This window comes from Sus scrofa, chromosome 8 (genome assembly GCF_000003025.6).
Source record: "Sus scrofa isolate TJ Tabasco breed Duroc chromosome 8, Sscrofa11.1, whole genome shotgun sequence".
In the NCBI taxonomy this organism is placed as follows: Eukaryota; Metazoa; Chordata; class Mammalia; order Artiodactyla; family Suidae; genus Sus; species Sus scrofa.
Window position 1 is genome coordinate 40,134,898 of NC_010450.4, and position 13,953 is coordinate 40,148,850.

At 41.9% G+C, this 13,953-nt stretch overlaps 1 protein-coding gene across 2 annotated transcripts in view; it reads right to left on the bottom strand.

Moving 5' to 3' along the window:
• SCFD2 (sec1 family domain containing 2) overlaps positions 1 to 11,007 on the bottom strand; it is a 430,377-nt gene extending 419,370 nt beyond the window's left edge. Inside the window, exons 1-2 of one of the 2 annotated variants that reach the window (XM_003482381.4) lie at positions 10,014 to 11,006; positions 2,929 to 3,097 (exon numbers count right to left, since the gene is read on the bottom strand). In XM_003482381.4, coding sequence (XP_003482429.2) covers positions 2,929 to 3,097; positions 10,014 to 10,851 — 1,007 coding nt within the window. In that variant the 5' untranslated portion in view covers positions 10,852 to 11,006. Of the gene's footprint in view, positions 1 to 2,928; positions 3,098 to 10,013 lie in introns of both variants that reach the window. The other variant, XM_021101212.1, reaches the window with a different exon arrangement.

A 13,953-nucleotide genomic window follows, 5' to 3' on the forward strand; every position in this document is an offset into this window, starting at 1 on the left:
TTACTGTAACCCACTGCTGCTCTTGCCTGCAGCTCCCTTGGCCACGTCCCCCTCCTGTGGGTTATCTTCAACTTCAAGATGCTTCCTACAGTTTCAGGACTGACATCAGAGTCCTGTGAGTTGGGGGAGGAGTGCATAAGAAGAAAGGGAAAGTGAGTCTCTTTCCCACATCTCTTCTCAGGAGCAAAGAAACCTGACCAAGAAGCCTTAAGAAGACTTTTCCTCCACCTACTCATTTCTAAAGCAATCACTGGCAAAGGAAATGAGATTCCAAGACTGGTTTGCTTTAAGCCTTGCACTAAGCCTCGGGTAGAAAGTGCTGAGGAGTCAAGGTTAAATAAATTGCCCTTGGAGTTCCCATCATGGCTCAGTGGTAACAAACCAGACTAGTATCCATGACGACATGGGTCCAATCCCTGGCCTCACTCAGTGGGTTAGGACCAGTGTTGCTGTGAGCTGTGGTGTAGGTCACAGGTGCGGCTCAGATCTGTCATTGCCATAGCTGTGGCGCAGACCAGCAGCTGTAGCTCCAATTCGATCCCCAACCTGGGATCTTCCATATGCCGTGGGTGTGGCCCTAAAAAGAAAAAAATATACAAAAAATAAATAAATAAATTGCGCTTAATCAAAATATTACTTGTAGATCTAAGAGATGTCTTGATATTTACATCTGTCCTATTCTCAGAATGCACGTGCTTTTCCTGCTCATTAATGATGGATTCAACTACCGTCTTTTTGCAGACCTCTCTGGGGAGCTCACTGGTTCCTTCTGTAATTAGCTTGGGCTGCTATGGAGGCTGCATAGGGTTATGGTAAAAGCACTGACGTTAAGTTCAAATACAGGCCCCACCACTGCTAACTATGTGTCACCTTAGGCATGTTATTTAACCTCATTCCTCACCTATAAAAGGGATGACAATAGGACTCATCTCGCAGAAGATGTTGTGAGAATTAAATAAATTACTATATGTAAAGTAATCAGAACAATACCTGTGACACAGTAAGTCCTCCATAAGTGTGTGCTATTACATTACAGGCATCTATCGTTTTTGCCTGCCCAGCATCCCGTCCCCTTCTTTTGATAAATGTTTCAGTTTTCCTTTGAAGAATTACCCCATTCAATCTTGGCACAATTCACAGTCAGTGTGAACTGCTCTCAACCCCCACCGGGCAAAGGATGGGCACAAGGCCCAAGTTAGGCCAATCTTACCTTTTCGCCTGGAATCTGAATCTTAAGCAGAATGACTCAACTAAACTTCAGTCTTTCTGCTGTCAAGGCCTTGAAGACGCTTTTCCTGAGTTCCTGCCCCTAGATCCCGGGACTGGGATGCTTCCCAAAATCTGATGAACACTTTTTCCTTTGATGCTGTTAGCTTTCTAATCCCGTTTAACAAATTCCTTTTTTGCTAAAATTAGCCAAAATTGATTTCTGTTGTTGGGGTAAGCATTTTGTTGAACAGATAGGCCTCCCCAAATTAAACTGTGAAGCAATTATATTTTTGTCTCTTTATATTTATTCATGAGCCTAACTCTTCTCTGGCCACTGCATACATAGCATATAAGATGATGGCTCAGAAGTCATTCTGGCTCAAATTCTCTCTCCACCTCCTGCTAGCTACGTTACCTAATGTCTTTTTGTCTTAGTTCCCTTATCTGTAAAATGGAATAAAAACACCTATCTCAATGGGTTCTTGTAAAACTTAAATGACTTCCCAAATGTAAAATGCCTGGTAGTGTGCTTAGCACATAGTCCAGAAAAATGTTATAGAGCTGATCACAGTGGTGCTTCAGTGGGATTGTCTTTCTCCCCCACAACCCATCACATTAGGCCCTGACCATTCTTGTTTCCACACCTATGCTCATGCGAGCTTTCTCTTCTTTTATAAATCCTTCAAGACAATTGAATCAAGGACCACCACTTCCACAAAGCCCACATTGATCTACAAAGACCACATTAGGAGTTCCCGTCATGGCTCAGTGGTCACGAACCCAACTGTTATCCATGAGGACTCAGGTTCGATCCCTAGCTTCACTCAGTAGGTTAAGGATCCAGCGTTGCTGTGAGCTGTGGTGTAGGTCACAGACTCGCTTGGATCCAGCATTACTGTGGCTGTGGCGTAGGCCGGCAGCTGCAGCTCTGATCTGATCCCTAGCCTGGGAACCTCTATATGCTGTGGGTGCGTCCTTCAAAAGACAAAAAAAAAAAAAAAAAAAAAAAAAGATTGGAAGCTATAATGCTAAAAGGTCCTCTTTTGTTTAAAACTTTTAAACATAAAGATAAGGGAAACTGATACTTAGATGCTTTTTTCTCTTCTAATACAATTTTTTTTTTCTCATAAGAATTGTTGATGAAGGACAAAGTAGAAAAGGTAACTATTGTATATTTTTATTGTCATGTTTCTGGGGAAATGCTCTTTTATTTTTAGAACTCTGTGGTAACATAAAGTGCCCTGTCTTCTTTCTCTAACCATGTGAAAAAGTATTCGTGAAAATAAAAACGTTCCCCACTAATGCCCAAGAGCGTATCATTTACGTATAAAAAGATGGCACTGTTTCAGAGCCATGTGGGCAGTACTTTAGTAATGTGGAAAAGTCAGCCGGGAAAGAGAAATTGGGTAAGGCTAGCCTGGAGTCCGTGAGAAGCTGTCTGCGGAATGCAAACGCATAAACTGACTCACTGAGCTGACCCTGGGAACAAGCTTCTATTACATCTAAATGACACCGCCATAAAATTCCATACTTTTTGGCTTATGTTATTTAATGACTATAGTAACCTTGAAGTTAAGGAAAAAAAGTCTTTTTTCTCAATGCTATCCACTATGAATTTTTCAACCAGACTAACTCTTCGCTATTGCCTTTCTACAAGAACAGTCAAGGTGAGAAAGAAAAGGAAAGAGAGAGGATGAGAGAAAAACCCACACATCTTACTTGGATTGTGCAAGACAGCCAGGTGCAACCATATTCTGATTCTCCTCCTCAGCCTGGAGTGCGGTGAGTTCTACCATGTTCACCATCACGTCATTGGTGTGGCCTGGAAGCTGGGGAAGCACCGAAATAATTTTCTCTACCAAGTTGTCTCCATGGTGTCCGACGGCTCCTATTTAAGTAGACAAGAAAATATCAGTTCACAAAGTGGGAGTTAGAGGCAGCTAGGTTAATGTTTTGGAAGGCTCCTTCTATCAAAAACAACACCCATCTTTAGTTTCTGTTACACGGATCAACAACACAAAGCTAACATTTCCCCTTTAGAACAACTAGTCAAGTTGACAGTTACCAAGACAACGTTATGTCTTGTGTGTTGGACTTAAGGGTCCCTGAGGGGAGGCACTGTGCCTGCTCTGGTTACTACTACATTCCCAGGACCTAGCATAGTGCCTACCCATGGAAGGCGTCAATAAGTATTTCATGGATAAACAAATATTCAACATTTGGTCAGTCAGATAAATCGTGCCATAGGTTAACACTCTCCTGAAATTTTAGAGGCAAAAAGATTTTACTCATTTTACTGATGAAGACCTTAAGACCCAGAAGTGCTGAGAGAACTGACCAAAAATAGATCACCCTTTTGCCAGAAACTTACGTAACTGGGTGATGGCAACTATTTATCTAGTTCACCTTCTACCTACCATGTCTAGCAGGCAACTTGGTGGCTAATAGGATCACTTATTATTTATTAGATGAAGGAAAGAACACATGAATAAATGGTAGGGCGTTCCCATCATGGCTCAGCAGTAACAAACCCGACTGGTATGAGGACACAGGTTGGATCCCTGGCCCCGCTCAGTGGGTTAAGGATCCGGTGTTGCGGAACTTCTATATGCCACAGGTGCAGCCCTAAAAAGCAAAAAAAAAAAAAAAAAAAAAGCACAGTAGCAGTTCGCAATGACAGAAGCATTTACAGAGTACTTTCTGTGTTCCAGGCACTGTTCTAGGTGCTTCACATGTATTAATTATTTTAATAACCAATGAATTAATAAGCTTGAAATAAAATTCAACACCAATAACAGAGTTTAATACCTTTTCCATGAGAACGAGTTATTTTTCCAAAAGCAATCACTGATGAAAGGACATCGTTCCAGTAATGGATGAGATTGGCCAAGTCAATTTGCTTTGATCCCTCCCACTTCAAATTAATGAACATTTTACTTCTTAATGTCTATCTCGGTCTTTCTTTTGCTTTGCCACATCATGTTGTTTGGACAGAAGAATTAGGTAGAAAAGACTAAACCAAAACTCCAAAGAATCACTGCCATCACCATCATCATCTTCCTCACAATAGCTAATATTTATTGAGAACTTGTGATAAACAGGTGTGAGCTTCCATACTATGCATTTTCCACTTAATTCTTATAATGACTCTGATAGGTGGGTATTATTATGCTCATTGGCTAAGTAGAAGACTCAGTTTAAGTAACTTGGTCAAGATAATATATGCTGTAAATTACAGAGCAAGAATTCAAACTCAGAAGGCAGATAACTCCAAAAACCACACTCTTTATTAAAAAATAAAAATCAGTCCCATAAAAGTGACTTAAGACAGAGCCAGTATGAGTGCTTCTAAGGTGGCTTCTGATGTTAAAGAGTTCTTATTCTATCAGTAAAACAGTCACTTATTAGGCCTGAAAGGAATCATGTCTTATTTATGTTGCCTGTGGTTTATGGTTGTCTCCCCAACACTCAGACTACAAGCTACTCATGAAATATTTGCGGAATGGATCCCTAGCCACAATTTTTTTTTTTTTTTTTTTTTTTTTGCTTTTTAGGACCACATATGTGGCATCTGGAAGTTCCCAGGCTAGGGGTTGAATTGGAGCTGCAGCTGCCAGCCTAAACCACAGCCACAGCAACACAGGATCCAAGCCGCATCTGTGACCTACACCATAGCTCACGGCAACAACATATCCTTAACCCACTAAGCAAGGCCAGGGATCTAACCCGTGTCCTCATGCATACTAGCTGGGTTCATTACCACTTAGCCATGACGGGAACTCCCCTAGCCACAATTTGATATAAGAAACCACACAAATGCTTGAAACAACAAATTCTTATAACAAGTCATGAGCTCCCCAAATTCTTATACTTGCTGCATCCAGGACAGATATAAATCTTCTTAACAACATAGCTGTGTACCAACTGAAAATCAGCCCTGAGGATTACCATTATGGAATCATAGCATCATGTTGAAACATTTCTGACACAAACGAACCATTAAGCTGATTATTCAGAAGATAGTTTGGATGGTTATCCAAAAGGTTATCCATTAAAAAAACTTCAGGAGTTCCCATTGTTGCTCAGTGGGTTACGAATCTGACTAGTATCCATGAGGATGTGGGTTTGATCCCTGGCCTCGCTCAGTGGGTTAAGGATCCAGTGTTGCCACGAGCTGTGGTGTAAGTCGCAGACTCATCTCAGATAAGGCATTGCTGTGGCTGTGGTGTAGGGCGGCAGCTGCAGCTCCAATTTGACCCCTAGCCTGGGAACTTCTATATGCCAGGAGTGCGGCAATAAAAAGACAAAAAAAATTTTTTTCTTTAATTTTAAAAAAACAAAAAGACTTCAATTTATAAGTTATTAGGACCACAGTAACACATGCGTTCCAATTAGAATTTACCTTCCGAAGTCTACCCACCATCAACCAGTAATAATTTTGATCCCTTCTGAAGGAATGTCATAATCTAAAAATGGGATGTAGATCATGGACCTTTTCTGAGCTACACTATGCCAAAGGTGACTGGTTACAGAGCTGACCACAAATAAAATTTTGTTCCATGCTACCAGTAGACAGGTAAAAATTTTGGCCCCTGGGGACACCCCCTTAACCCACCCACTCTGGCCTCCCCTTCTCTGCTATCCCACCAGGCCACCGCTGCTGTCACCTGCCACCCTGCCCAGGTGACCTCTCCCCACTCAGGGGATCTCACCCAGCTTGAGCTCTGATGGCATGATCCGGTCAGTGCTTTCCTCCCTGTATGGATGTGTGGACACTACCTTGCTTAGTCCCACCCTCGATGCTTTTAAATTGAATTATTCAGGAAGGTAGGAAGGAAGTAGAGTTCTTATCATTTTAAACATACTTGAGAAATATAAGGAACTTTTGGGAGGGTCACTCTCATTGCTTTATCATCACCTTGTACAATTCTCTCAGCATTCCATTGAAAATAACATTTTCATGGCTCCTCCTAAGCCCTTGACAAAATAGAGGAATTTTTCTTTCTCTTTTTACCTGTTGCCTTGAGGCTACCCAGAGAAATCTCCCATCTGCTCTCTTTGAACAATGCCCTTTCAATACAAAACGTTCTTTCACCCCCTGTACCTCAAATGTCTCCTCTCATGCCAATCTGCTTCTGAAGGACCTTCACTAATTTAAAGAACACCCTGGAAGCCCATCTACTAGTAGAAAGCCTTAAACAAATACAAAGAAAGTGTGGACTTGACACCAACAATACAAGACTAGACAACTAACTACTCTGACAATCCAGTTTAAAAAAAAAAAAAAAAAAGATGCTGACCTTGGAAACTGATAGAAATACTGGAGAAATACTGTCACCTCTGACCTTCTACTTAATGTGTAAGGGTTTTTTTTTAGTAAAGAAAAACTTCAGAGCCTCAATTATTCTTTATTCTTAAAATAATAAATAATACTTAGTTCACTTAATTTGTTCAGAAGATCAAATAAGCTAATGTGGAAGTGATTGTTATCCAATAAGTATTCACATAAATATGATTAGTTAATAATTATTATTTCTTTTCTCAATATTACTGTAGGCCCAAAGTGCCAAATTATAGAGTTTCAGAAAGAGTGTGCCTTGGTGCACACCCACTGCATTTGTGAATGGCTGATGCAACTTAGAAATCTCAGAAGTCTTTTCAATCAGAAAAAAATGAGTATGTTAACCTCTGTGAATGTCTAGGGGGCAGCAACCTTTCATTTACCCATTCATTCATCTATTCATGAATTAGTATTTTATTGAATTTCTTTTATTGAATACTTACTAAGACATTCTTCTGAGTGCTAGTTAATACAGAGTAAACAAAACAGCCCCTTCCCAAGGGCTTCCATTCAAATGGGAAGAGACAGGCAATAGATCATCAATTAGCATGTTAGGTAATTTGACAAGGAAAGCAGGTAAGGGGTTAGAAAGTGTCCAAAGAAAATGGTCAGGGAAGGAGACATGTGAGGGGAGTTTTGAAGTAAGTGAGCAAGAAAGCCATGTAGACACCTGGAGGAGAAATAATCCAAGGGGATCTGCAGAACAACTTCAAAGGCCCTGAGGCCAGGACATGCTTGCTTGGCATGTCGAGGAATGCCAGGTGGCCAGTGCACCAGGAAAGCAGTGTGTGAGAGGAGATCAGTAAGAGACAAGGTGGGAGAGGTACACACGGGCAGGTCATGTATGGCCATGAAAACAAAGCTAAGGAACTTGGACTTGATAGTGGGTGTGAGGGGAGGATTGTGAGCAAGCAAATAACATGTCAGCTGTATCTTGATAGGTTCACACAAGACACTGCATTATCTGTCTTGTGTACTTCTTTAATATTTAACTATTTGCACCCTCTGCTCTGCTGTGACAAATGCTGCTTTGAGATTGAATGAGTCCTGAAAACTGAACATTGGATTTGGTGATATGGAGGCCACTGTAATCTTGATGAAGGAAGTTTCTGAAGAATATTGAGGAAGAAAAAAACTAAAGTGAAATCAAGGGAAGATTGAACTAGATGATTGTAAAGATGGCAAGTACAGACAAATGTCTAAGTCTGCCATAAAATGCAGCAGAAATGAAACAAAAGTTGGAAGAGTCTGTGGGGTCCATTTGGTGTGCATGATGATGGAGAAAGCGCCAGTAGAAAAGATATTTTTCTTTTTAATGATGATCTAGGAAAGGGAGAGGGTATTTGTTTTGGGTTTTTTTTGTTTGTTTGTTTTTGTCGCATCTGAGGCATATGGAGGTTCCCAGGCTAGGGATCTAATCAGAGTTGCTGGCCTACACCACAGCCACAGCAATGCCGGACCCTTAACCCACTGAGCAAGGCCAGGGATCAAACACAAAACCCCATGATTCCTAGTGGGATTTGTTAACCACTGAGCCAGGACGGGAACTCCATGGGAAGGGTATTTGAAAGAGGTAAATCTAGTCTGCAAAGGAGGAAAAGCTGGTACTAGATACTACCAGGAACCGTATATCTCCTTTTAATATGAAGGAAGGAAAGATAAAATATGTGGGTACAAATGTCAAAAGGTTGGTAGACATGGAGATGGGAAGATACAAAACTTTTCTGATGGCTTAGACTTGCTGTGTGAGTGGATGGGCAACATGAATTACATATAAAAGCAAGAAATCTGAAGGGTAAATATGGCGAGGGAGATCTGAAGGCTTGAGGAGAAAGAAAGTACAAAATAATTGTGCTGATTGCAACCTTGTCTTTCTACGTGCCCTTATTTTCTAAACCACTCCTGACTGATTTGTATTATAAGCTTTTAAAGGGCAGAAGCTAGGCTTACCTTGTTTATAAGGAAAAGAGGCATGAGATATAAAGGAGTAGTTGCTATGATGCTGGATGGCCAGGACATTAAAATTTGCCTAACTGCAGTCCTGGGGGCAGACGCAAAAATGTGACCTTGACTAACGATAAAATAGGTCACATGTGGGGCAAAAAGAAATAGAAGCATAAGCATTATGTACCACACCCTTAAAAAGGCAACAATCATATATTCATCAGGTGTTTTTAATCCTCAGAGTTCACAGGTGTTACAATGATTACTTTCGTTTAAATCATATTTACAGACCGAAGACCTGGTTTTTCCAGTCACCTCATTAAGCTTACATCTCAGTATTACCATATAGCTTACTATCTACTTTATAATCTGAATATTAATCTTCAAGGTTAAAAAGCACATATTGTGGGGTTTTTTTAAACTTCACTCAACATTTTCTTCACCCTACTGAAGGTAATGCTTACCCATGTAGTTTTCTGATTATTCTCCCTGAACTTGGGTATGGCCAGCCTACATTACCAGCAGCACTGTATCTACCTAATTAGCGAACAATAAAGTTGCCCTCTGCAAATAAAGGAGCATGTCAAGTATCAGAAAATGTTTTTCCTTCACCTACTTTAAGGGTAGCATTTGTTACTCATGTGTATAAATAATACATCATTACCATTTGGGATTATCTATCCAATCCTCAATAGAATAAGAGCTAAGAATTAATCAACAAACATTGAAAACGTTTTCTACAATTCTGTTTCATCTTTTTCTGATAAAACTTAAGGTCAACCTCGTTTATTAACACTCATATTAAAAAAACCTGAAACTCAAGTAACTAATTTTTTTTTTTTTGGTCTTTTTAAGGCCACAGCCAAGGCATATAGAAGTTCCCAGGCTAGGGGTCTAATGGGAGCTTGCAGCCACTGGCCAACGCCAGACCTCAGCTGCGGTCTGCCACCTACACCACAGATCAAGGCAACTCCGGATCACCGACCGGAAGAGCAAGGCCAGGGATCCAACTCACATCATGGATACTAGTCAGATTCGCTTCCGCTGAGCCACACAAGAATCCCAACTGTAGTATTTTTGTGTTTTGTTGCATAGGTTCCCTACACTTGGTCACCTGTTAATGCTTCTCCCAACAATGTGAAGCATTCACAGCAATGACAGATTGTTGTGAATACTGCTATCTGCACATTTCTAAAAGGTCCCAGGTGGGTCAGTTCTCCTCCATGTTACCATAAGTCTACTCTTCCAACCTCTCCACTAGATACAATTCAGTCAGTGCACGTTAAGGATGTATTTGCCAATGACAGCATTAAGCAAACTGATTTTAATTTCTAATTTGCTTGTTTGTATCCCCCTCTAGAAAATAGACTGTGACATCAGGGACTAAGTCCGTCTAGTGCTTCTTTGTCTTCTCAACGGACACATAGTAGAAGGTCATATATAAAACATATGCTGAATCAATGAAAGTCCCAGCACTTTGGAAAGTGGTTAGGAAGCCCTCCACTGCAATGCCACTCACCTGTGAGATCCAGAGTTCTGTCCACAAAGACCACTGATGCCCTGCCTGTGGCAGTCTTCCTCCTGTTCTTGGCGGGAGCAAAATTGGCCAGATCTGCAGCGATAATTCGACTGAGGGAACCTACAGCAAAACACTCCTCCCGTACCCCTAAATGCTCACACAGGGAACTGAGGCCTGACACTAGGCACCTGATCTGCAGCAGCAGCTCAGGGGTGAGGGCAGTGGCATCCACCTCACTCAGGCTTCCTAGTCTCCTCTTATCCGGTCGGGCACCGTTGAGGATATGCACATCTTGGGGTAATAGTGGGAAAAGGGAAGCAAAAGCTGGAGTCAAGGCAAGGTGGGGAGCAACAGGAGCGAGTAACAACGGGATGTGCAGCACTTCAGCGGTGTAGTTCATGTTGCCCATCCACTCGCACAGCTTCTCCTCCAGTTGCTCGAACACCGGCTGCTGCCCTTCCAGCTCTGCCGCTGCGGCCGCCGGCACGTGATTAGCTGTGAGGTGGACTGCATGGTTCACAGCCGTGACCACCACACAATACTGGAAGTGACTGCGACAGATGATATCCCGTAGGGTCTCCACGGTCCGGCCTTTCAGCAGGCAGCTCAGTACAAACACCGCCTTGGGCTGATCGGCTCCGCCACCAACTGCAGCGGGCTCGAACTCCCTGAGGTAACACGCAGGGCTCCCCACCGCCTCCAACAGTCGCGAGGACCCGCAGCCCCAGTGCAGGCTTTCCGCGCTGGCGGCGTCCAGGTAGACTACGGCCCGTTTCACTTTGGCCAGCACCTGCTCCCAGGCTTGCTGGGTAAAGGACAGCACTCCGGGGATGCTCATGGTTGGGAATTCGCAGAATCGGGGCACCAAGTGCGGGAACTTCTCTTAGAACTCACAGCTTCCGGGAATTGGAGTCCCGGAGACATTGACAGTCAACACAGTACACGTGTGGATGCTTCTGACTCGTCCAGTGTCGGCGCAGAGTAATGACGTCACGGACCATGATTGGCTAGTGAAAAACCCGTCGCGGAAGAATGGGGAGTGCTGGGAGAAATAGGCGGGGCTCCGGGGTGCCTCTAGAGTTCCCTGTTTGTGAAGGAGTTTTCTGTGAAATAGCTGTGGGGTTTTCCTTTCGTCTTCCTCTCTGCTCAGACGGCCTTTCCCTGCCCCTTGAGAAATTTCAAGAATGATAGAACCTAGTTCAAAATTTGATATTTTCCTTGGATCTGAACACATCTCTTTAAAAGGACAGCCACTTTGGAAGTTCTCTTGTGGCTCAACAGGTTAAGGATTTTTCGTTGCTGAAGTGCGGCGCCAATTTCGGCGCCAGGTTGATCCCTGGCCCCCAGGGAACTTTCTTATGCTGCGGGTGCAGCCAAAATAAAATTTAAGAAATGTTTAACCTCTTCGCCCAACTAAATTGAGAGCAGCCAGAAAAAAAATGAAAGCAACCAACTGCTGCGGGATGTTTTATAGTTTATAGATTACTACCACACCCATTATTGAACACAACTTCTAACGTATCAGTTTCGCTTTCACTTTCTCCATCTTCCTTCCCTCTATCTCATTGGCACTAAATCTTGATAGACTTAAAAAATCTAGACTCCATCCCTCCTTAGTCATCCTTGCTGTCACTGCCTTAATTCACTAACATTTCTCGGCTGTACAACAGAAATGCTCTCCCCAACATTTCCCAGTTTTCCGTCTCTTCTCCCTCCAACTCAGTTTTTTCCCTAATAAACTAAACTGGCCCAACAGTTTTTCTGCTTAAAAGCCTCTCCTGACCCTGTTGCCTAGAGGATACCTCCAGGCAGTCACTTTTTTTTTTTTTTCTTTTCAGTTATTTCATAATAGCACCAAAAATCTTCATGATTTCTCAATTACTCTCCAGGTAGTCCCAGTTTAGAACATTAACTGCACAATGAAGTCAACATGAACCAGAATATTTCATATGTTCAGTTCACTCAACCACTGTTTACAAAGCACATACTAAGTGTAATCACTGAGCTAAGCTCCAAAATACAGTGGGTAATAAAATATAGTACCTGATCCATGAAAAGTTACACCTCTGCTAAGTACTTGCCATATAAGTGTGTAAGTATTCACATATCCAGTTCTCTGAATATACCTTTTCTACCAGGTGGTGCACTAGAAGCTTGGTAATCCCAACACTAGAAAATAACAGGCATTCAATATATATTTGTTGAAGAAATGTTCAAATCGTATCAATATAATAAATACATTCAGCCAAGTTTTAATGGACATGTACAATATTCCAGACACTCTGTTGGCACTGAGGGTATAGACAGAAGTAAGCCACAGGCTTACCTTCAAAAGATTCTGAAATAAAAGGGCCCACACATGGAATTCCTGTCATGGCTCAGCAAAAATGAATCTGACTAGTAACCATGAGGATGCAGGTTCAAACCTATTCTCACTCAGTGGGTTAAGAATCCAGTGTTGCCATGAGCTGTGGTGTAAGTCGCCCACGCAGCTCTGATCTGGCGTTGCTGTGGCAGCTCCAATTCGACCCCTAGCCTGGGAATCTCCATATGCCATGGGTTCGGCCCTAAAAAGACAGAAAAAAAAAAAAAGAGCCACACATGTAAAGCATGCAAGTGTAATAAAATGTTACAGAAGCAATGTTTTTTTAAAAAAAAATGTTTAAGCGTTACTCAGCAGGAAAAATAAATTCTGACTAAATGAAAGAAAACGGGAAGTGGTCAAAAGAAGTTTCACCTAGGACATGAGTTTTGAGTTGCCTTCAAAGAAAACCAGGTGTTCACCAGGTGTACAGGATGGGGAGGAGCATTCCTGGCAGCCCAAGCAAAGAGAGCAGCATGAGCAAAGATATAGAAGTATGAAACCTTACAACATGTTCTCTGAAACTACAAACGGTTTAGTACAGCTTGAATGTATTATTTAAAGAGAGGCCCATGAAGAAATGGGAGCCAGGAACTAGAAAAGAAGGGACTAGATCAGAGTGAGTCTCATTTTATTGTATATATAGTAGCAGCCAATGGGGAGCTTTTTTATTTTTTATTTTATTTTATTACTGATTATTATTTTTTCCATGATAGGTGGTTTACAGTGTTCTGTCAGTTTTCTACTGTACAAGGTGGCCCAGTCACACATACACATGCATTCCTTTTTCTCACATTATCATGCTCCATCATTAGTGACTAGATATTGTTCAATGGGGAACTATTAAAGTATAATTGTCCCTTTGTATCTGGTGTCCTGGTTCCCCCACCTCCTCCTTCCCACCTACCCCTCCTGCCAACCTCACTCAGCTCCTGCAGATACCAAAATTCCAGATGCTAAAATCCTTTATATAAAATTCTGAATCATTTGCATATAATTTATGCACTGTATACTTTAAATCACCTTTAAATTAGTTATAATGCTTAGTACAATGTAAGTGTTATGTAAAAGGCTATAAGTACAATGTGGATGCTATAAAAATAGTTACTGGTGTACAGCAAATTCAAGTTTTGATTTTTGGAAGTTTCTGGATTATTTTCTTCAAATATTTTCTATCCAAGTTTGGTTGAATCCATGGATTTGGAATCCATGGTGGGCCTGAGTGTATTCTTAGGAGAGGAAATAATTTGTTCACATTTGGAGTTTAGGGGAAAAAAGATTATAAGTGGAAAATAATTTGAATGGAGTAAGATTTAGGGCAGTGAGGGCAGTTAGAAAACAGTAACAGCAACAGGATGTCCCATTGTGGTGCAGTGGAAACGAATCCGACTAGGAACCATGAGGTTGCAATTCGATCCCTGGCCTAGCTCATAGGGTTAAGGATAAGGTGTTGCCCTGAGCTGAGGTGTAGGTCAAGGTGCAAATTGGATCCCGGTGTAGCTGTGGCTCCAATTTGACCCCTAGCCTAGGAACCTCCATTAGCCACAAGTGCAGCCCGAAAGAAAGAAAACAGCAACA